The sequence below is a fragment of the Amblyraja radiata genome, chromosome 10 (assembly GCF_010909765.2).
Source record: "Amblyraja radiata isolate CabotCenter1 chromosome 10, sAmbRad1.1.pri, whole genome shotgun sequence".
NCBI classification, from domain to species: Eukaryota; Metazoa; Chordata; class Chondrichthyes; order Rajiformes; family Rajidae; genus Amblyraja; species Amblyraja radiata.
In genome coordinates, this window is record NC_045965.1 from 32852572 (window position 1) to 32877832 (window position 25261).

A 25261-nucleotide genomic window follows, 5' to 3' on the forward strand; every position below is an offset into this window, starting at 1 on the left:
TCCACTCCCTGTCCAAATCACTTAGATACAGAGGAATTTATTCATCTGTTTTTTGGAACAGAAAAGTTTAACAAAAATGTTATTTAAAGACTTAAAAGATTGCACACAATGGGCTTGGCTATTTATAAAGACCAGACATTTAAGTGAAAAGCCTAAGGTAGACACAAAAAGCTGGAGTAACAGCGGGACAGGCAGCATCTCTGGAGAGAAGGAATGGGTGACGTTTTGGGTCGAGACCTTTTTTCAAAAAGTGAAAAGCCTACCGCTTTTATGCAGCTGTTTTCGTGAAAGGTGCTGGCCATATCAGTTATCAATTCCTGGGCAATGATTTCAACAGCTTTGGATTCCAGACCATGTCTCCGTACAAATTTCTCACTTGCCAGGATTGCTGCTCCTGCCCCATTGGATGTTGGGCTGTTTTAAAAAAAAATCACAAACCAAATTAAAGAGAAAACGTTCCATCATTTATTATATTTAGTTTAGTTACAATACGAGTATTGTACAAAAATTTCAAAAAAACCTACTGGGATAAAATTGTTTTGTTTGACTGCAGTTTCGGCCTAATCATCCCAAAACTCACTGGGGTTACAGTAGGGCACATGGAGGGAACAAAGAGTGATGTACTTTGGAGCCCATTCATCATCAAGACCTATGCAACTGCTGATTATTATCTCCTGTCCTCCCTCAGCTGATGAATTGCAATCCTCCTCTTGAACTAAGTGCCGAGTACAGCAAAGGTAGAATGTATCCTGGATAGGGTAATTTAGTGTCAGTTGTCAAGAGTAGCCTATTGTACCGCTGAACAAGCCCTCAAGGAAAGAAAAACAGCATCTGCAGTTCCTTCCTACACATATTATCTACAACATGTCTTAATACAGCTGTTTTGAGAGTGCATGTCAGCAATGGTGGGAGTGAGAATATCAGGTTGTCTCTCAGAGCACACCCTCTCCATATTACTGGGTGTAGCAAAGCAATTGCAAAATGGAATAGAATCAGAATAAATCCTGCAAGCCAATATCAGACATCCCTGTGCAAGTCCCTCACACTATGTCATTTAAGGATCAAGGCTATTTCAAGAAGTATAGGAGTTGGGAGATGCAACAGACATTCCTAATGTCATGTTGCCTAATAACACGGTCGCAATCCGATGATGCTGCAACACAAGGACTACATCCACGCAAAACAGTTTAGTACAGGTGATTAGTACTGGTGTCAGAGGTTATGGAGAGAAGGCAGGAGAATGGGGTTAGGAGGGAGAGATAGATCAGCCATTATTGAATGGCGGAGTAGACTTGACCCAAAAATGGCCAAATTCTACTCCTATTCCTTATGACCTTATGAAACAGCAAAAGCAGGACACCATGGACAGGACTAAGTAATATATAATTAGTACATCAGATCCACACCTGTGACCCCTGTCACACTTGTCATGAATGGTGTAGGAAGGAACTGCAGATGCTCAGTCTGAAGGGTCTCGACCCAAAACGTCACCCATTCCTTCTCTCCAGAGATGCTGCCTGTCCCGCTGAGTTACTCCAGCATTTTGTTGTCATGAATGGTGTCAACGTTGAAACAGCAAGTGTTTGGAGGAAAGAATATAGTCTTATGGGTCATAAGTGTAGTTCATCTTTCCAAAAGAAAGCCCCAAAAAAGTGAATGGACAATAATGAATTCTGGCTGGGTCAAAACTTAATGTCTGGACAGATTACCAGGAGAGGCCCAAAGGCCCTTGAATCAATTTCCCTACAGCGCGACTCACCCGTTGCAGCGGCCCCTACAGCCTGTCTGTCTTTTTTTTTTTTTTTTGTCTAGTTAAATGTAGTGTTGGTGTTTTTTTAATATTGGTTTTAAATGTGTATATGTGGGGGGCGGGGAGGGGAGGGGGAAACTGTTTAAAATCTCTTCCCTGTCCGGGAGATCCGACCTTTTCCCTGTCGGGTCTCCGTTGTCATTGGGGCCTAGCACCGTGGAGCGGCCTCCAACCTGAACGACCCGGGGGCTCGGGAGACTGCGGAGCTGCGGACTACTCACCATCGTGGGGCTGGCCGGCCTCGGAGAGTGGGGAGCGGTGGTGACTCGCTGCTGCGACTCGACTCCTGGGGCTCGGAGGCTCCAGCAACGCAGCCGCAGGTCCGGTGGACAGGGACACCGGGAGCTCGCGGGTCCGGGTGGAGAGACCGCTTCCCGGAGCTCCCGCAACGCGACTTCTCCAGCTCGTGTCGCGGGGTTGGAACGACCCGGAGCGGGGCCGTAAATCGCCCGGCACGGCCTAAAATGGCCGTGGGACTTATCATCACCCGCCTGGGGCTTGGACATCGGGAGAGAAATGGAGAACAGGGGAGAGAAAAGACTTTGCCTTCCATCACAGTGGGTTCACTGTGATGGATGTTTGTGTGAATTAAATTGTGTGCATGTCTGTAGGAAATTGTCTTTGTTTGTATGGCTGTGGAAACGGAATTTCGTTTGAGCCTCACTGAGGCTCAAATGACAATAAATTGTATTGTATTGTATTGTACATAAAGCAAGCCAAGAGACCAATGGCCCAATTTTTGTGACTCTCCCAGGTTAAACTATTTGAGATGATTTTTTTTGTTAATGTGGCTAGACACCAAAATGAACAAATACTGTACCCTATTCTTACCAGCATTGCAGGAGAGTCAGGAATTCAAAGACCTGACGAGACTTCATCACCTGATCAAGACTGTACTCCTTTTGGAACTGGGAATATCTAAACAAAGGAGAACAAGTAATTAAAATTCAGAGCAAACCAACGAACATGATCTACATTTACATATTCACTGAAAACACTGAAACTTTATGCATTTCCTAAACTTAAGATGAATCCACTTAATATTCTAAGTTTCAGCTTCAGACAGGCCAACAAATAACAAGGCTGCTGCAGGTCTGAAATGAACCAAAACAATTAAGTTATTTGGCTTATTTTATTTATCTGTATACCCACTCTAAGTGAATAGGCCAATAAAAAAGACATAAGGAGTATATTGTGGGTAAATGGGACATATCCATTTTGGCAGTAAGATAAAGAGGTGTATTATTTAAATGATGCAAGACTATCAAAGATATGTAAATTAGTAGTTTGTGAGGAGGTACAATAGGAAAGCAAATGGAATGTTGGTTTTTACTGCAGGAATAATAAACTCTTGCTCCAATTAAACAGGACTTTGGTTACATTCACTGGAACCATTGGTCACCCTTTTTTAAGGAAGCAATTGTGAGAAGGTTAATTTGCTTGTTGAATTAGAGGGATTGGTGAGACCAAGCGCAGACTGGGCGATCATTTCGCTGAGCAACTACGCTCAGGCTGCCTTGGCCTACGCAATCTCCCAGTTGCCAAACATATTTACTCCCTTTCCTATTTCAATACTGATGTTTCTTTCCTGGGCCTCCTCCACCGTCAGACTGAGGCCACATGCAAATTGGTGGAACAACACCACATATTTTGTTTGGGCAGCTTACAACACAGCAGTATGAATATTGATTTCTCCAACTTCATGTAACCCTTGCATTCCCTCTCTGTATGTCCCTCCCCTACCCTAGTTATCCTGCTAGTTCCGCTGTTTGCATCTATATACCCTTCGTTATCACCTCTTCCACAGCCAACAATAGACCACTGTGGGCTCCACTTTTCCTTGGTCATCGGTGCCGGCTCTGATTTGTTCTGAACCTTTTCATACCATTAGTTTCCCTCTCCCCTAATTCTCAGTCTAAAGAAGGGTCGAAACATCACCTATTCCTTTTCTCCAGAGATGCTGTCTGACCCATTGAGTAAACCAGTATTTTGTGTCTATCGCAGATGTTCTTTAGTTCCATTTCGGAATTAATATCTTTGACATAGAACATTCCCTCAAGATACTAACGTCATGTATAGGATAAAATATTGGACAAAGCAATTGAATAAAGTCAATATTTTTGCCATCATGTTATTGTCTAAAGCCAAAACCAACAGCAGAATCAACTTTCTGGCAATCATTTGTTATGGATTTAAACTACAGACATGAAACTGTTGTTCAATTCCCATTTCCCAGAACTTGCCTGTGTAGTCCTAATCCTTTCTACAATAAAGGAAACAATACCTTAAAATGACTACCAAAATATTTAATTTCGAGTATATGTTTGAGTTTGGAGTGACCAATTCTGGAGTATGGTGTACAATTTTGGTCGCCAAATTATAGGAAAGATGTCAACAAAATAGAGAGAGTACATAGGATATTTACTAGAATGTTGCCTGGGTTTCAGCACCTAAGTTACAGAGAAAGGTTGAACAAGTTAGGTCTTTATTCTTTGGAGCGCAGAAGGTTAAGGGGGGACTTGATAGAGGTCTTTAAAATTATGAGAGGGATAGACAGAGTATACGTTGATAAGCTTTTTCCATTGAGAGTAGGGAAGATTCAAACAAGAGGACATGATTTGAGAATTAAGGGACAAAAGTTTAGAGGTAACATGAGGGGGAACTTCTTTACTCAGAGAGTGGTAGCTGTGTGGAATGAGCTTCCAGTGGAAGTGGAGGAAGCAGGTTCGATTTTATAATTTAAAAATAAATTGGATAGGTATATGGACGGGAAAGGAATGGAGGGTTATGGTCTGAGTGCAGGTAGATGGGACTAGGTGAGTGTAAGTGTTCGGCACGGACTAGAAGGGCGGAGAGGGCCTGTTTCCGTGCCGTAATTGTTATATGGTTAAAGCTGAGGTTGGCACTTGCAATATTGAACTACGACAGCCAAAATTTCTGCTTATATAATGCGATAGGATTAATATACCTTGGCTCCAGAACATCAGCTAAAATCTGGCAGTATCACTGCATGCAAGCAAGTGTGTGTGCTTCCATCATTTCATATCAAAAATAATTACACAAATATTCAATGGAAATATGTAACTATGTCACAACTGCTTCACATGCGAACTTCAACAATCAAACCAGTACGAGGTCACACAAATACAAGATAAAAACAAAGAGATAAAACCTTAATCCTTTGACTACTGAACTCCACAGAGGAACAAATATATATACATAAAGCTCTAATCCTGCAAAATGACAGGTGGGGATGATGATGGAAATGAGCAGATTACAAATGCCTTAGCACTATACATTGCACTCTTGTAAAAGAGTCACCATTCTGACCCTTTTAGTAGCAAAAAATAAAGACCAGACAGAGCCAAAGACCTGAATGTCATTCCACAATCTATGGTCCGAAGTCAAAACTAACACAGAACTGGTATCTCCTTTTCATCCCAACAAAAAAATCAATTTTAGATAAATTTCAAATCCTTTCCAACGATCCCAAATTACCAAAAACCGTATTTCCCTCAATTTATTTTAAACAATTCTATAACATTAAGCTTTTAAAATAAATACTTTCTAATTAACATATTTTCCTCCATAGGTTTTTCATTGTTAATAACCTGGATTATGATTATTAATCGTTCACTTAGAGAGATCAACAAGAATAATACAAACATCACTGCTCATGATTAATTAAACTTTACTCACGGGTTATTTGTGGAATGTTTGTGATTTTTCCAAGCTATCTTGGCAAAATGCTCTAGTTTTGTCCCTGCAATAAAAACACGACAAATTGTACTGAAAACACATCATACATATTTTTTATAAGTGAGCAAATATAACACAGCCTTATGACATGAAAGTCTTTCCTCTGATTTGTTTGCAAGATGAATCTGAACAACTTCAAATCAGCGAGGATTGAATTAAATAAAAACTAAAAGTGACAGTGTTCTTCATCCAACTTGTCTGAGTGTTAACACAAAGAAAGGAGAAAGACCAATACATTCAGGACTAATATGAGTCAATAGAAATTTAGTTTCAGGTTCCATAGAAGATTATGTAATGTTCCAGTTTTATAGGAATTTTATAGGACTGTAAATTCAAACAGATCTATCTTTGAAGAAGATAGAAAAAAATGACACCTGAGCAGGTGAAGGCTCGACAATGGAGGTAACAAAGGTCAAATTTAGAATAAAATCAACCTTGAAATGAGAGCCTTTTGACGTGCAAGCAAGTTGGGAGAGTACCTGTTAATGTGACATGCAGTATTACTGATCCTGGATTCCAACAACTTTGAAAGTCCTAATGCAGCATTATTTTTGTAGCATGCCAGAGAAATACATTAAAAATTGAGTGAAAATATTGTTGCATTTCCCATAGCTACTGTTTACATGAGTGTTTCCAATCACTGAGCAATCCAAGGTGTGGATATTCATTGGGAGATAACGCAATACAGATAATTGCCCACTGAGCACTTATCTAGTTTTCCCTAGACCGCTGTGATATTTCTGACGAATACAAATCCTCCCCAGGTTAAGATCGTCTGACTGATAAACAGTCCGTACATACGAGCAGGCGTTTAAGAGACTGGCAAAATGGATTTGTCAGCTGCTGCAGGACTGCAGGACATCTTCTGCTATGTGGGAACTCAATTTGCACACATTTCAGACATGCAAACTGTTTGGTTAGTGAACAGTTCACTGGATTGGCCCCCTGCCCTACTCTATCCTGTACACGATAGCCTCGTTTTAGTAAAATAGCCATAACAAAGGGAAAAGTGCAGATCCTCAAATCGGTTTCTAAGTATTATTAATTGACAAAATAAGGTTCACCTAAATTGAAATCATTCTCTATGTAGGAAAGAACTGCAGTTGCTGGTTTAAATCGAAGGGAGACACAAATGCTGGAGTAACTCAACGGGACAAGCAGCATCTCTGGAGAGAAGGAATGGGTGATGTTTCAGGTTAAGACCCTTCTTCAGACTGATGTCAAGGGAGTGGGCGGGACAGAGATAAAATGTAGTCGGAGACAGTAAGACGTGGGAGAATTGGGAAGGGGATGGAGAGAGAAGGAAAGCAAGGGCTACTTGAAGTTAGAGAATTCAATGTTCAAATCGCTGGGGTGTAAGCTACCCAAGCGAAATATGAGGTGCTGTTCCTCCAATTTGTGCTGGGCTTCACTCTGACGGAGGAGGCCAAGGACAGAAAGGTCAGATCACTCTCTTACAGATAACTGGATTTTTTCAATCTTTCATGATTAAAAAAAAAAAGATTATTAATCACTAACTGTAAATGCTTTTGAACTAAATCCGATGCACAGATATAGTTACCATATTTCTCCATGTGTTCTTTGCCAGCACTTCCAAATAACTGTGGTGTTAATGGAGCTGCAGAAATCCCATACTTATTATTCAGTACTTCACAATGTTTGTCCATGGGGTTGGTCCTGTCTAGGAACTGAAACATAAATCAGACTTTATCAGACTCCAGACAGAACTCAATATAAATTATCAAGGGAGAGATGTTTGTCTCGACAACTGGACATTTTCATGGGATTTCAGAAATGTGGGTTAATTGGGGCCATCAATGAACTCATGTCATTTGCATCATATTATCTTGAAGAAATTAACAAAGGGATTAAAACGTTTTAAAATGTTAAATAAAGTACAGCCTCAGATATGTATCGGAAAGGTCAAGATACTGGATGATTAATGGGTGGAAAGCAAAGTGTAGGGATAAATTAAAAGTTTCTAAATTTGATTGTGTGCAGTCCATCGCACACAATAGGGATTAGCAAACAGAACAGTGGCCCCATAGCAGAAGCATCCTGAGCTAATTCTGCTACCACCATCATCTTTTGCGACAAGTGATGGATTCCACTGTTTGTCCTTGCGTCCTTTTCAGGACGGATGATGACAGCGAGGTCAACATTTGTAACAAGATGGACACGAAAAGAAGAACAGATTTATTGTCCAGATATATATGGATTTATACATAGGGATGCTGACATGATATCCTAGTCTTGACAGGGACACCATACAAACCATGGGTTCCCAACCTTTTTCGTCTCGTTTACCCCTGGCAACTTTAATAGCACATACCAATGTTATTTCACTTATTTATGAACAACTAATGATGAACAGATACCAGAACCAAACACAGGCAGTCATTGAGAAGACATATGTACAAATCCAGAATCAACAAATTTACCTTCTGGGTAGGCAAAATTTACCCCCTAGGGGTAGATTTACCCTAGGTTGGGAACCCTTGATATAAACAGTAATGAACTCCAAGAAGGACACGACAGACAACAGGAGATCTCTCCCAAAAGCTGTCCCAGTAATCACAACAAAAAAGCACACAAAGTGATGGAATAACTTTGTGGGTTAGTCAGCAACTTAAGAGAAAATGGATAGGTGATTCTTCGAGTCATGACCCTTCTTCAGACTGATTGTAGGAAGGGGGAAAGAAAGCTGGAAAAGGCTGGGAATAGGAGAACACAGGTGAGGGTTTTTTTGATAGGCAAATTATAGGAACAAAGTCCAGAGATTAAAACATGAGGTGTGAGACATAAGGATTGAAGAGTTGAGAATGTGGGTGGAGTACAATATTTAAAAAAAACTATCCATTCAATTAATGCAAATTAATACAGCTTAACTCTCAACTCGCATAAGTACGTACGATATATTGGCACTTCAAATAACGTTTTGAACTCACAAATTATTTTCTCTACCTTAGAAGTAAGAGATCCTCTTTCCATTTTTTCAAATCCCAAAGCAAGGACACAGTCAGCCAGTCCTTAAAACAAGTAATAAGAATATTATATTCATATAATATTAGTGATAAACAAAATTGGTTATTGAGTTAATCAAGTTAACCATAATTGTACCTATGACTTTGATTTCATTTACATTCAACAATGACATTTTATCTTAAAACAGTTGGCACATCATGTTCAAACCTTTAATATTTTTATTTGGAAAACTTGCCATTCGTTTTCTAGAGAATCACATATCTGCCATCATTAAGCTTTTGACAAATCACTGGAGGAAGAGGACAGTGGACAAGAAGCAACTTGATAACACTTTCACAGGTTGGGCAAGTCTAATTCATAGACACAACGACAACCCAGTAATTGGCAGTGATTTACCGTAACAAAATGGTCCTAAGTACTTCAGAGGAATATCAACCCAAATGGACTGAATCACTTTTCAGAAGAACTTTTTTCACACAGAGAGTGGTGAATCTCTGGAACTCCCTGCCACAGAGGGTAGTCCAGGCCAGTTCATTGGCTATATTTAAGAGGGAGTTAGATGTGGCCCTTGTGGCTAAGGGGATCAGGGGGTATGGAGAGAAGGCAGGTACGGGATACTGAGTTGGATGATCAGCCATGATCATATTGAATGGCGGTGCAGGCTCGAAGGGCCAAATGGCCTACTCCTGCACCTAATTTCTATGTTTCTATGTTTCTATGTAACCAAATATTACAGCAGTTGACCCAAGCTTATTTGCTTACTCTGGGAGATTACATAAGTTTCTTCTGTACAGGAAAATAGGGGGATGAAAGCCTTAGGAAGGTAATTCCATAGATAATGTTTTTTTTGTATCTGAATCCACTGCTATTTAGCTGAGAGAGCCACTGCGTCTCAACTCCAAGGACCCAGGTTCAATCCTGACCACTGCTTCTGTCTGTGTAGAACTTATAGGTCCTCCATGTGACCAATTGAGTTTCTTCCAGGTGCTCTGGTTTCCTCCAAAATATGTGTGAGTTGGTAGATTAATTGCGCCAATTGGCAAGGAATAACTTTGAATGGTCTCAGACTTACAGAGAGATTCCTGGAGTGCACGGAAATGGTCAAGTTTCTAAGTTAATGAAAGTGTGAATGACGGATTCAACAGCTGAACTGGATGGATGAAACACTTGCCTCGAAAAAAAAACCACTAAACGGAATTTCTGGAAAGCAACTTTTAAAGGGCTGACAATTTTTGAGCTGCAACTGCAGAGGTTTCTTAATATGATACTCCTAGTGTAAGGTTCCCTAATAATGAGAGTTTGCCGATTATGTGCTGAGTAATTTTATTCCGGTATTTTTGCTATGAAGCAATTTTTTTTTTAAATTGGTGAAGCATCATTATACAAAACTGATGGCAATGGGAGTAGTGATTTACTTTACTACTGGATGCATGTGGAAATCCGTCTCTGTGTGGACATTTAAATCCAAAAGATGTGTCCAGCTGCTCACATTGGATCAATTGGAGTAATAAGACAAGCTCCAGTGGAAGACACTATCAACGTCATATCAAAGATAGACACAAAAGCAACTCAGTGGGACAGGCAGCATCCCTGGATAGAAAGAATGGGTTGATCTTTCGGGCCGAGACCCTTCTTCAACGTCATGATATGCAACACAACCCTTACCAATGATTGTATTGGCCTTTTCTTCATAATTCTCACCAAGAAGGGGAGAACACAATATCTCATGTACTTGAAAAAGTAAAATATTCACTAGACCTCTTTGCCTTAGGCAGTCTCTAGGTATCAGGCTGAATGACTTCCATTCCTATTTTGTGGATTCCGATAGCTACTTACCACCAAACAACTTATTCGGTGAAACATAAGAGGATCAGTCAAACATTCAACATTTGACGGGCCAAGATCCTCTACCAGTCTGCACCTGCTGTACTACGCTGCCTATTGACCATAAAGACATGACCCTGGAAAACATGGACTACTTCCCATATCTCTAGTCACCTCTCAGCAATTATGGCATTCATCACCGCCTTCAGTTTAGCAAAAACCTGTAGAAAGATTGAGGAAATGGATGCTCGTAGATCAAGATCTCAGACCTCCACCCACAGGAGTGATCGCGCCAAAATCCTCAATGTTGAGGTTCTAGACATTCTTCATGCGGTTCACTAACATCCAATAATAGCTATATACTGATCTGTATCAAGATAAGTAAATTAATTTTCATAAAGATTAGTAGATTTTAGCAGATTATGAAGTTAGTAATGATATACAGGGTGACAGTGAAGTACCATTAAATATTTTGCACAATCCTTTGTTTGTTATCTTTTCACAACTTGCTTCCACTTTAACTAGTGCTATTTAATGCAAAAGCTGTGTTAGCTTACCTCCTTGTATCAGCTGTTTGGCCATGTACAGGGCTGTAGAACCAGTTGAGCAGTTGTTGTTAACATTAATGATGGGAATTCCAGTCATTCCCAAACTGTGGTAGATTGCACGCTGACCACAAGTTGAGTCACCTTCATAAAGAGGACAACATAAAACCATTACTCCTGCATCTGATACTAACAGTGCCTCCCAAAGATTATACTTAAATCCAAGACAAAGCAATGCACGAGATAAGAAACAGGAGCAGTCCATTCAGCCTCTCGAGCATGATCCATCATTCAATAGCATCACAGGTGTTGCTGCAGTTCATCCACATTGCCACCTAATTCCTATATCCTTTAACAGCATTAATCCACAACATTAATTAAATCTTACCTTAAAGCTCTTTCTTCTCAAATTAGCACTTTCCCTAAGAGGATGTACCACAAACTCTGGTCAGATCAGGACTCTTCAAGCTCACAGAAGTTCCATGTCCTTTGCAGAATCATTATGTGAGCAAGATATTGAGGACTGAAGTCACAATACCAAAAGACTCAAATACCATGCTTAATGCTTAAATCTTTAAAGCTCTTCCAAGGCTGTGAACATTTTAGACTGGGATGGATGGACTTTTGGCACAAAGGAATAACAGGGGATGGGGATTAGTGACAATGTGGAAGAGGTGCCAGCAGCTATCTTGTTAATGTCTCACTTTATTCATGACCCCCATATGAATACTCTAAACAAGGAAAATAACATTGTCAGAGATTAATAAGTAATATAACATGGAACATGCAGATTTATGATAAGTTGCCTTAGACCAAAAGGAATATTTTCCTGGCAATTATTTGCGTGGAACACAGTGAAGGTGATAGTACTTTTTCCAAATTAGAAGATTGTATGCAAGATCAGTGTCAACAAACACTTCAGTGCAGTATATGAAGGGAACTGAATTTCCTTCAGGTGTAGTATTAATCTAACTACCTACCCGGTTTGTTCCTGTGGTTTAGGTGAATCTTATAATAGACTTCATATTATTTTCTGCAGAAAAGTAGTAATCTTGATAGACTTTAGCGATATCATTTCCTGAGCCAACTCATTGGCGTTGAAGGGACATAAAAATGTGAAGAAATATTCGGGTGCAAAATCTTAAATACAGTGTAAAGTCAAGTTCAGTGCCGATGTAAAAGAGACCACTATAAAAATGTTTGTTACAATGTTTTAATAAACATTAATCAGGAGAACTATTTGGAAAAAATTGTGAATTTTACAGTTACATATTTGTTGAATATTTATTTCACCCACAATTTAATAATAATAATAATATCTTTTATTGTCATTGCACGTCAGTGCAACGAGATTTAGTGTGCAGCTCCACTGATGTACAAGAAAGGTAAATAAATACAATACATAAATAAACAAGCTGAATTGATTGACGTGACCATCTGAGGGAGACTGTCCAAAGGGGGTGGGCGGGGGGGCACTCATTAGGGCCGGTTCAGAGCCGCTATAGCTCTTGGGATGAAACTGTTCCTGAGTCTGGAGGTTCGGGCGTAGAAGGCCTTGTAACGTCTGCCGGAGGGAAGTAGTTGAAACAGACCGTGGCAGGGGTGTGATGAGTCCTTATGGATGCTGAGGGCCTTCCTGAGGCACCGCGTGTGGTAGATGCCCTCCAAGGCTGGTAGCTCTGTCCCGATGATCCTCTGTGCTCTGTTGACGACGCACTGAAGAGCTCTCCTCTCCGCCTCCGTGCAGCTGAGATACCACACAGAGATGCCATACGTTAGTATGCTCTCTGTGGTGCAGCGGTAGAACGTTTATCAGTATTGCTAACTTAAAACAATCCTAAATAATCCGTTGAGTACAAATCTCATTTGAATAGAGATAGAGAGAGCAATTGCATCTTTCCCAACAAGAATTGGTGATGTCGGCAGCGGCGACATCACCACGGAGGTCCGCTGGACTGGAGAGCGGCATCTTCGGCCTGGATCGATCGCCTCAGCGCAGAGGGAGAACAAGGAGGGAAGAGACAGAGACTAAGACTTTTGCCTCCATCACAGTGAGGAGGTGCTTGGTGAACTCACTGTGGTGGATGTTAATTTGTGTTTATTGTATATTTTGTTATTTATTGTTACTGTGTATGACTGCAGGCAACGTAATTTCGTTCAGACCGAAAGGTCTGAATGACAATAAAGAAATCAAATTCAAATTCAAAATTCAAAATTCAAAATTCAAATTCAAAGAATTAAGGAGCCAGACTGTGATCCAAATCAGCAGTTGGGCCCATGGATAATCAGCAGCTGACCGCATTCCTACACCAGTGTGTTCAGCACCTCTGTGCCTGAGTGCTGCAAAGGTGGAATGCACTGGAGGTTGACACAGATGAACTTTGTGTCACATTCTGTCCCTGGACTCTCTCCATCATGTCCAAGGCTGTTCTGCAGAGATCGGCGCCAACAATGTTTTTTTTATCTAACCCATCAGTTTTCCCCAGGCACTGAACTTTGCAAACAAGCAAGTTATTTTCTGCTATATTTCATTTTAATGAATTCACTCTTGTAAATTGTGGTTTTGAACGAATTTATAATTCTGATTTATTAATATATTTTTTCTCATTATATACTGTCAATAAGCCTTTTGATAGCAGACTCTGGGCACTGGCCCAGTTTACACTGCCTCAGGCAGATCAAGGGTAAGGCCATCATCGTGGGAGTGAACACGTGGCACAGGCCAGGGCTAATGCAATCCTGCCCATAAGATTATGAATACTTCACAGGCTTCAATTTGATTCCATTTACAATGTCAGGACATGTCACACTGGAATATATTTGAAGTTTAGTCACATTTGTAGTGTGCAAGAAAGTGCCAGCCAATTTGCACATATAAATAGAGCCACTGACAAAGTAAGGATGTGGAGCAGTTCTGAGGAATGTCACAACCATTGTTGTAGGAAGGAACTGCAGATGCTGGTTTAAACCAAAGATAGACACAATATGCTGGAGTAACTCAGAGGGACAGGCAGCATCTCTGGATAGAAGGCAAGGTCCAGTTCTTCCAGCCTGAAGAAGGGTCTCGAGCCGAAACGTCACCCATTCCTTCTATCCAGAGATGCTGCCTGTCCCGTCCAGCATTTTGTGTCTATCTTCGGTCACAACTAGTGTGATGGATTTCAGTGCCAGTATCACGTACAACCTGATCCTGTCTGGAAAGAAAGACCATATTGTTAACCGACATGAGGATTGAATAATTAATCCCGTGGAAGGGTCACTTACCATAAACGTAACCCACAAAAGCTTGTTGCACAGCAGAATATGCGATGCCTGCATCAGCCAACGCCTTCTCCGCTAGTGAATTAGAAAATAATCAGACTTTCTGATCTGTAGAATGCATTTATCTAATTATCAATATACTGCCACTAATATATTTAACCAGTATTCATTAAAAATAAGTGATCAAGAAAACAAGTAAATGGTAGCCTAGTCTATGCTGGGTTTTACTAATGTAGAGAAAGACACAAAGACACAAAGTTTTGCAGAGCATAGAACATAGCACAATACAGCACGGGGACAGGCCCTTCAGCCCGTAATGTTTCTGCAGAATATGATGCCAAGTTAAACTGATCTCATCTGACTGTACATGATCCATATCCCTCCATTGTCCCTATCTAAAAGCCTCTTAAACACCACTATTGTATCTGTCTCCGCTACACCCCTGGCAATGCGACCCTGGGCCCCACTACTCTCTGTTTAAAAAAGTTGCCCCACATGTCTTCATTAAGTGTGCTCCCCTCTCACTTTATGCACTCTGGTGTTGGTCATTTCCACCCTGGGAAATAGGTTCTCACTGTCTAATTGTAGAAACAAAGAACTGCAGATGCTGGTTAACACACAAAAGGACACGAACTGCAGACTTGCGCTCAGTCCGCTTTGGCCTTTGGAATCTCCCAGTTGCTAATCATTTAAACTCTCCTCACAGCTCCGACAATGACCTTTTGTCAAGGGCCTAGTCCACTGCCAGAGTGAGGCCACACGCAAACTGGAGGAACGGCACCTCATATTGCACTTGAGCAGTTTACAACACAATTGTACGAACATTGAATTACCCCTCCCCTGTTTTCGCCCCCATCCTCCTGCTCTCCCCCCCTCCCCCCTTTTCCTATCCAAGGCCCCATCTAATTCTCCCCTCCATTCCCCCACTCTCCTTCCCCTGGCTTCACCATCCACCATGCTTCAAACCTGTCTCACACCTATTGTTCTTATCTCTGTTCCCACCATCTGCCTGTTAAAAAATTCCCCCTTGCCTGTGTTGAACCGACGGCTTAAGTTCATTTTTATTCGCTTTATATTCCTCATAAATCCCATCTGATGCTACCTTCTTAAACCTGATGTATGCTTCCTTTTTCTTGACCATGTTTAAAACCTCCTTGGTCATCCATGGTTCCCTTACTTTGCCATCCTTATCTCTTCTCCTTACTGGAACATGCTGATCCTTGATCGGCTGGCCTTTAAACAACTCCCACATGTCAGTTGTGGATTTCCCCAACAACAACTGCTCCCAATCTACCCTCTTTAGCTCCTGCCCGACATTGTAATCTGATCTGAAAAAATTAAGTACCCCCCCCCAACATTATTTAAAAGAATCTTAAAACTTAGGCTGACTGATCACTATCTCCAAATTGCTCTTCCACCATAACACCAGTCTACTGGCCAGGATCATTTCCCAATACAAGGTCCAGTATGATCCCTCCTTGAGTCGGACTATCCACAAACTATTTAAAGAAACCTTCTTGGATACACCTAATTAATTCTGCCCCATCTAATCCTCTTGCACTAAGTCCCAGCCAATATTGGGGAAGTTAAAGTCACCCACTACAACTACCCTGTGATTCTTGCATCCTTCTGTAATCTGTAGATTATTTATCTCCCACTAGCTATTGAGTGGCCTATAATATAATTCCATTGGAGTGATTGCTCTTTTCTTATTTTTGAGCTCTACCCATAATGTGGATATACCCTCCAGCATGTCCTCTCTGAGTAATGCCGTGAGAATCACCCTGACCAGTAAATTCAACTCCTCCATCACCTTTACCTCCATGTCTATCACGTCCGAAACATTGAAACCCTGGCACATTGAGCTGCCAGTCACATCCCTCTCGCAACCAAGTTTCCATAATGGCCACATCATCATAATGCCAAGCACTGACCCGGGCTCTTAATTTCTTCAGCTTTACCAAGAATACTCCTTGCATTGAAGGAAACACACATTCTCTCTCTGAATTCTGCCCTCTGTCCACATTCACCATCTTGAGCTTCCATTTCCAAGTCATTTCAGCTCCATTCTCAGACCCAGCTGTCTGTCCTTGGCCTTCTCCACTGCCTCGGTGAGGCTAAACGCACAACACCATCTCATGAAGAACAACACCTCATATTCCACTTCGGTAGCTTATAACAATAAGTGGTCTTGGTGCAGTAGAGATGGAGGCTTGTGCAGTGGAGTGCTCGGACTGTGGGATGTGGGAACTTAGGAAGATGTCCAGTGTCCCTGAGGACTACGTCTGCAGGAGGTGTGTCCAGGTGCAGCTCCTTAAAACAGCATTAGGGAACTGGATCTGTGGCTGGACGACCTCAGGCTCATCCAAGAGAGGGAGTAAGTTATAGGTAGGTGGGGTGATATCAGGCAGAGTGATAGTGAAAGGAGACTCGATAGTTAGGGGACAGACAAGAGATTCTGTGGCAAACGGGATTTTGGGGTGGTCTGTTCTCGCCCTGGTCCCAGGGTCCAGGACGTCTTGGAGTGACTGTAGAGGGTGGGGGAGCAGCCAGAAGGCATTGTGCTCATCGACACAAATGAGACAGGTAGGAAATGGGATGGGTCCTGCGGAGTGAATATAGGGAGTTAGGCCAAAGGTAAAAATGCAGGACCTCGAAGGTGGTAATCTCTGGATTACTACCGCCAGCACGTGATAGGATAGTGAGGGTAGTAATAGGAAGATAGGACAGATGAATGCGTGGCTGTGAGGAGATGGTGCAGGGATTCTTAATTTTGGAGTTTCTTCTGGGGCAGAGGTGAACTGTACAAGAGGGACAGATTTCACCAGAACTGGAGAGGCAATAACATCGTTGCAGGGAGGTTTGCTAGTGCTACTCGGGAGGGTTTAAACTAGAATAGCAGGGGTGGGAACCAGAACAGCAGGTCAGCAAATGAAAGGGCTGGTGAGATAGTGGAGTTTATGACAAGTAAGTCACAAAGGAAGGACAGGCATGGAGAGGTCCATGAATACAGGGATAATGAAGGGCTGAAGTGTGTTTACTTCAAGGCAAAGAGTATTGTGCGTAAAGCTAGTGAACTTAAGAGCCTGGTTCAGTTCTTGGAATTATGATGATGTGGCCATTATGGACACTTAGTTGGCAGTTCAACATGCCTGGGTTTCGATGTTTCAGGAGAGATAGAGAAGGGGGTAAAGGAGGTGCTTTACTAATCAAGGAGAACGTCACGGCAGTACTCAGTGACTACATACTGAAGGGTACGTCTACTGAGGCTTATGTGTTGTCTCAGGAATAAGAAAGGAGCAATTATTCTAATGGAATTATATTATCGGCCACCCAATAGCCAGCGGCAGATAGAAAATCAGATGTGTCGGCAGATTACAGAAGGATGCAAGAACCACAGGGCTGTTGTAGTGGGTGACTAACTTCCCCAATATTGGCTGGGACTTAGTGCAAGGGGCTAATACTGAATTGCTCCTTTCTTATTTGCCCCAGATTCCAGTATCTGCAGTCTCTTATTTCTCTTCACTGTGAATATGATGTAAAAGATACCTAATTCTTAAAGGACTTCACATTGTCCCATTCATAGATTCATAAATTTCTATGTAGTTTTCTGATTGCTCCATGCTACAGCTTAACCACTTGACATTATTCATCTAGATTTCAGAAGCACAAGATATCAAGCAAGCACAAAGCCTCAGTCTTTTGTTTGGGACCAATTCCAAATGACTGACCTTGGCCTTCTTTTGTTCTACAACTTCAATTTTAACACAGAAACAAGTGATATTTCAAGTTTTAAATCTTTTTGGAGATCTTTCCATTTTCTTTAACGGTCCGACATCTCATTACAAATTAGCAAAAAAAAAAATCATCTATATTATTCATATACCTGCTTCTTTTGCCATATCAGGATAGTCCAGATCTCCTGGCTTTTCAAACTAGAGGGGAAAAAACATATTACCTCTTTATTACCACTACATTTTAACCACATCATAATTGTTTTCAAAGATTAGAGCTAATAAAGAAGGTGCTCTTGGCTCCTATAGTAAGCGTGCATTTATGTTGGTTTATCTCCTATTCCCACTTTTGCCCTCTCCAAGAATACGTTGTCCAAAACCATACACCCAAGGACCATCTTGAGGGGAGATCTTTAAGGTGCTCCTACCAGACAATGACTGCCTCTCTGCCCTTGATAAACTCTCCTCCATGCTTCACTTTCCTCCATGTGTGTGGATATTTGGCCAACACATGTCATATGCAACACTACTGCAATGCCCATTGCTGTATAATCCATGTACTACTGCAGACCTTGCACATAACACGCCAATAGCGCAATGATGTGTACAGCAGTGGCGAGCCACTATATAGCATAAGGACACAAAAGAAGATGACCAATTGCTGGACATTTGCCTGTTCTTTAGGGCACAAATTAGTTGTGAACCTCAGCATTCTGATACCTATAGATGTGGTTATTCTCCCTCCATGATGTTGTTTCCCGTCCAAGAATACCATGCTTACAATTAATTAGTATCTGTATGTCCTGCTGTTTCTCATCACATTAATCTCAATGCTTACTGATAATGAGCCAAGATTCAATTCGCAGAGTTTGATTATAATGTGTTTAAGGAAGATCAGGTGTTACAGACACACTGTTTTCTCCTGTTAGTTGATAGCCATCAGGTTCACTGTGAAGTGATGCCCATGTAGAATTTTCTTTGAAGGAGTCCATCTATGTGAGTGAAGAGGCAAATCCCTTGCAAAATGCAAGGTAGGCTCTACAAGGTTCACTATCAATTGCACCGCCCCTTAAAGCTGCAGTGGCCAAGAACGCTGACAAATGTAGGAATCAAATTCTGTTAAGTCCTGGATTAATATATTGTCATACATTTGACATGTGCCTCAAGATCCAGACTTATAACCATATAACAATTACAGCACGGAAACAGGCCATCTCGGCCCTACAAGTCCGTGCCGAACAATTATGTTCCCCTAGTCTCATCTACCTGCACTCAGACCATAACCCTCCATTCCTTTCCCATCCGACTTAATGGTCTTTCAACAGCTTAACGCTAAAGGCTTAGTTCAGAACTGTCAGTAATAGCCGGCGAGATCTGGCCCCCGAAAATATGAACTGCAAGATGTAAAAGGGGCTATGATCTGCAAGATGTAATAGAGACTGTTTTGGAGGCCTCTCCGTGTCACCCCCCAAAAAGAAATAAAAACATAGATAAACCCCAGTCTCTCGTATTTTTATAATTTAACCCGTCCCTCTACCGCTAGAATATAGTAATCAGAACACACACACACATTGGGAAAGAGCAATACATGAGTTGGGGGAGGCGGGATAGATTGATCCAGTGCCTCACTAATGCACAGGACAATGCGCGCTGCCCCAAATCACTCTTCTGTGATCAGCCGACAAGGAGAAACAGGATCAAATTTTAAACAGACTTAGTCTGTGTGTCAGTGCATTTGCTCTTTCTCCACGGGAGCCTTGGCTGATGGTGTGACACAATAAACAGTATAACCCCCGTTTCAAGAGTCACCCCAGGAGCTTCTACCTAGGATACAAACTCCCGGCGGAGGTCTGCAAAGCACCTCTTAATCGCCTCTTTGTTTTTGCCATAAATACCTTGGTCATTCCTACTCCCACCACAAATACTCTTCTCTTGGTGGCTGCCATGTTTTCTATCGGAAATACTATCGTACCCGGAACAAAGTTCACTTCCAATTGCACCGCCCCTTAAAGCTGCACAGCACTTTAACCAAAGAACCGCTTTAAGATCTTTGCTTTAAACCACCCTGGCACAGGGTGCCTCTTGGAATGCCGCCAATGTGCAGCACACCAGTGTACAATGGAGTTGCAATGTTTTGTGCGTTAGATAAGATTTAGATTAGACCTCAATTTAAAATGTCGGTTGTGCAATCAGAATTGCAAACTTAAGATCCTCTGAATAATTTGGGTGAGATGGTGATTAATCTCAGGTACACAAAAATGCTGGAGAAACTCAGCGGGTGCAGCAGCATCTATGGAGCGAAGGAAATAGGCGACGTTTCGGGCCGAAACCTTTCTTCAGACAAAATTAATCTCGTTTATTTTTCCCGTTTTCGAAATATTGCACGTTACGAATATTCTGTTTAATTTTAATATGGAGAGGCTGAAATACTGTAATAGTGTGTGTGCTGTTTTCATCATCTGTGTGAAATGTTCTGCATTCCGTGACTACCATCTGCTGGTGGAAGTTACTAATTGCCCTTTAATGTAACCTGCTCAGCTGTTTCGAGACAGACTAGACAAGACGAGAACTTGGGCCCTTGCTTTCTAGTGCAAGCTTCAGTTTATTCTTCTTAATAACATTTCTGTTTTATTCTTCTTAATAAACAAATTCCTGTTTTCTTTCCCTTCCAGCTTTCCCCCCACTCGCCTTGCTACAATCACTCTGAAGAAGGGACCCGACCTGAAATGTCACCTTGCTTTAAGCAACTAATTTCTGTAATATACACATCTTTAAAGCGTTTGGAAATTAATGCTGATTCCGCAGGCCTCGCCGGCCCGAGGCCCCGCACATGTGCACACTCCATTCTCCCCTCCTATTTATAAGTTGAGATGGTCAGGAGATCTAGTATGTCTTGATGACCGTCGCAGCACTGGAGCAACAGGAAATAATGGTGTTTCAATAGCTGGTGGTACATATATTGCTTGGTCATCAACTTCACTCATATTGTTATTTACATTTTCAATTTTAGAATTACTTATAGAAGTTGTCATAGGGGAAGATGGGAATGTTGAAGGAAGTTCTCGATTAATATTATCAAGGAGCATTGGAGCTGATGGAGAAGACAGACATGGTGCAAGTTCACAAAGTGAGACAGTTGACTGACGTCCATCCTGTTACTTGATAGTTGCATAAGAAGGGTTGACATCAGTCAGTTCAACTTCATCAACAAAGGGCTCAATCTATTTTGATCGGACATACTGACGAAGCAACACAGGCCCAGGGCTAGTCAACCATGATGGCAGAGAAGTACACTAGAAGAATGCCGTTTGAAGTTAAAGAACCGCTCATGTGGAGTAGTATTGGTAGCAGTTGACAGTAGAGATCTGATGCAGTGTAATGCATCTGGTAGAACACATTCCCACTGCTGATCTGGTATGTCATTTGACTTTAAAGCCAGTTTCACTGCTTTCCAAATTATTCCATTATACTTCTCAACCTGACCATTTCCAATAGGATGATATGGTGTTGTTTTACTAGTTGCAATTCCTCTATTAGAAAGGTAGTCTTTTAAATCTCTTGACATGAATGAGGTGCCCCTATCAGAATGTCTGTAACTTGGAAATCCACAGTATGAAAATAATCTAAACATTTGATAACCGTAGCAGCTGACATATTTGGACAAGGAAAGGCAAATGGAAACCTCAAATATTCATCAACTATGGTAAGTATGTAAACATTTTGAGAGGAGGATGGTAAAGGCCCTTTGAGTCAATACTCAAACGTTCCATAGGTTGAGTAGCTTTGATCAATCTTCCTTCTTCAGGACGGAAGAACCTTGGTTTTAATTCAGCACAGATTCTACATGAACCACACGTTATCTTCACATCTTCTGTAGAGAAAGGTAAGTTTTTGGAATGAACATAGTGTAACAAACGAGTGACTCCAGGATGACACAGACCATTGTGAAGATTAGTGAGTTCAGAAGAATGAACAGAGGCACAAAATGCTCGTGTTAACGTATCCGGAGCAACATTATCTTTACCAGGGCGGTACTCAATTGAATAACTATATGCAGATAATTAAATCCTCCATTCATGAATTTTACTGTTTTTAATCTTTGTTCGTTTCCGATTATCTAGCATAAAAGCTACTGAACGCTGTTATCAAAGTGAAGTGCTGGCGAGCAAGGAAATGACTCAATTTTCTCACTGCTTCAATAATCGCTGTATCTTCCTTTTCGACGGGTGGCTAGTGCAATTCACTACCTTGAAGAGTACGAGACATGAAAGCCACTGGTTGTCCTCCTTGATTTAATGTTGCTGATACTGCTAAATCAGAGGCATCACATTCAACAACAAAGGGGAGATCCTCATCGATGGCGTGTAATGTCGCAGATTCTAATTGTTTATTTAAAGAAGTAATGGCACCAATTGCTGTCGAGTCAAGGGGGAAAGATTTTGCTCCAATCAAAGGTTGAATTTTGTCAGAAAAATTTGGTGTTCATTTAGTATAATATGCAAACATACCAAGAACCCTTCGTATATAGTTTAATGTACCTGGAACAGGTATCTCTTGGAGTGAGCGGAGTCTTTCTGGATCAGGCTTGATTATATAATTTCCAACCCAATAACCAAGAATATTAATTGACGACACTGATGTTAGATTTTTAGAATGGACAACTTCTAAAAATTATTGTACATTTTCGTCATGTTCAGCTTAGTCTTTTCCTGCAATAGTTATATTACCAAGATAAGGGAAAGTATCTTTAAGGTTTTCCTGTTCACCAAGTTTGTCCATCTCTCTCTGAAAAACAGCCACACCATCAGTTACACCAAAAGGAGTTCTGCAGTAGTGGTATCATTTCCCATTTGCTTCAAACGCAGTGTATTTATTTTCTGATTCTTTCAAAGGAATTTGGTAGTAAGCACTTTTTAGGTCAAAAGTAGAGAATATCTTATACTTAGCTAATGTATTGATAATCTCTTCTATGCGAGGTAATGGATATGCATCAAGCTCCGTGAACTGGTTTATAGTTTGAGAGTAATCAATGCAGAGTCTCTTTCTATGTCCCTCCAAGGGGTCCTTAACCATGACAGCTTGTGCCCTCCAAGGGTGTAAATACCTGAATCTCACACAGGTTAAGGTATAAGCATCTTTAATGATCATTCCACTATCACATAAGCAGTGCATCATACATTCAGTCTACTGAAGACAGTAGGCGAGTTCTTACACTATAAAGCATACATTAGGCGGAGTTATAATTAGTAAGCATTCTGATTGGCTAACATGCAATAGCCAATCTACATCTCTTCTTGAAGGAATGAGAAAGCAACTAAGGCGTTTTAAATGATAAGCTGAGGGAATAATACTGGGGTTAAACAAAATTGCCATATCTAGTGGGTGGCATGCTAACCCGCCCGGTCCTCGTGCAGTAGGCGGCTACCTCATCACCCTTTCCTTCCGAAAAGATGGGGACTGGTGCTGGTGGTACCGTGGGAGACCCAATGGGTCTGTGGGGAGAGACCGCCACGGGAGAACCGGGGGTGAAGGGAAAATTTTCAATATTGTGTCATTTCTGCCCCATTTTCAGGCTTTGACAGATCCATCGGTGACACATCCTCACCTCCATTGGTTGTAAGTCATTGGCATCAACCCTCAAACCAAGAAACACTGCTTGTTGCAAAAACAGACATTTGCTTCACTTTGACTGCAAATTACACTATATAAATCATTGAACATTTCTTCCAGGGTCAGAAGACTTTGTGCTTTGCCTCTCATACAATCAACAATCGAGTTTCACTGTACCTTAATTAGTACACGTGACAATAAAATACCTTTGAACTTTTTGAACCATATCTTGGTTACGCAAGCAATCCAATCTGAAAAGGCACCAAAGTTAAAAACAGGGACCAGTTATTTAATGAAACAGTGCCAATTAATTATCTTATCCTGTTTGAAGCTTCTTCCCACAAATTATAGACTTAAGCCTTTTGTAATAACTTTACTATGGTTAATCTTTCAGTTTCTGCACTCACATGTTTAAACTACAACTTTTTAGCTTTTTTTAATCAAGGAACTACAGATACTGCTTTACATAAAAGGACACAAGGTGCTGGAGTAACTCAGTGGGTCAAACAGCATTTCTGGAGAAATTGATGTGACATTTTGGGTTGGGACCCTTCTTCAGACTGAATGTGTCCTTTTTATATACAAACAGAATAGTTGATATGTGTCGACTCTCAATATAACAGGCTGAGGCAGTCCTCCTATTCAACATTGATGTTAACATGGTGCAAGTGATAGTTAATGTCACTGACTCTCACAATTCTATCTTGTTATGTAATGCACTCTTGCGAGTACACATCATTAAGTGGAATTCCATGTCAATAGTCATTAGAAAACACTACAAAAGACGACAATACAGGAACCAACAATTTAATCAACAAAACCCTCAACATCCTTCTCAGCAATTCATCATGTCTTTAGAATGCATTAAGACACAATGGGGAAAGAAACAAAGAGCTGGAGTAACAACGGGACAGGCAGCATCTCTGGAGAGAAGGAATGGGTGACATTTCGGGTCAAGACCCTTCTTCAGACTGGTTAGGGATAAGGGAAATGAGAGATATAGACGGTGATGTGGAGACATAAAGAAACAATGAATGAATAGGCAAAAATGTAACGATGATAGAGAGAGAACGTCTTCAAAGTAGACATACCTAGAGATTTACGCAACGGGGTTTGAGTTGAGTTTAGTTTATTGTCACGTGTACCGAGGTACAGTGAAAAACTTTAGTTGCATGCTAACCAGTCAGTGGAATGACAATACATGATTACAATCGAGCCAGCCAGTGTACAGATACATGACAAAGGGAATAACGTGAATAATGTTTATTGCAAGATAAAGCCAGTAGTCAGATCAAAGATAGTCCGAGGGTCTCCAATGAGGTGGATAGTAGTTCAGCACTGCTCTCTAGTTGTGGTAGAATGGTTCAGATGCCTTATAACAGCTGGGAGAAAACTGTTCCTGAATGTGCGTTTTCACACTTCTATAATTTCGCCCGATGGGAGAAGGGGTGGCCAGTGTGCGACTCAGCCTTGTCTATGCTGGTGGCCTTGCAGAGGTATAAATTGAGTCATCGGGTTTGTTTGTATGGGTTGGGCTGCTTCCACATATCTCTGTAATTTCAACAGTCACAACATTTAGTGTATATCTGCTAATCAAACCTTCTTCACCTGTATCTGTCTATTACTTGCAGGACATCGTCCCATCCTCATCTCTCTTCCAGATTTATCCACCTACTACAAACAGTCTGAAGAGTCCCGACCTGAAATGTTGCCTATCCATGTTCTTCAGAGAT

At 41.2% G+C, this 25261-nt stretch overlaps 1 protein-coding gene across 1 annotated transcript in view; it reads right to left on the minus strand.

Moving 5' to 3' along the window:
• The window catches only part of scp2 (sterol carrier protein 2), a 62694-nt gene extending 42748 nt beyond the window's left edge, over nt 1-19946 (minus strand). Inside the window, exons 1-9 of the mRNA XM_033028506.1 lie at nt 19814-19946; nt 18071-18119; nt 14188-14259; nt 10936-11067; nt 8534-8598; nt 7131-7257; nt 5510-5573; nt 2642-2728; nt 264-414 (exon numbers count right to left, since the gene is read on the minus strand). Coding sequence (XP_032884397.1) covers nt 264-414; nt 2642-2728; nt 5510-5573; nt 7131-7257; nt 8534-8598; nt 10936-11067; nt 14188-14259; nt 18071-18119; nt 19814-19864 — 798 coding nt within the window. The 5' untranslated portion in view covers nt 19865-19946. The remainder of the gene's footprint in view (nt 1-263; nt 415-2641; nt 2729-5509; nt 5574-7130; nt 7258-8533; nt 8599-10935; nt 11068-14187; nt 14260-18070; nt 18120-19813) is intronic.
• Between the last annotated feature and the right edge of the window lie 5315 nt (nt 19947-25261).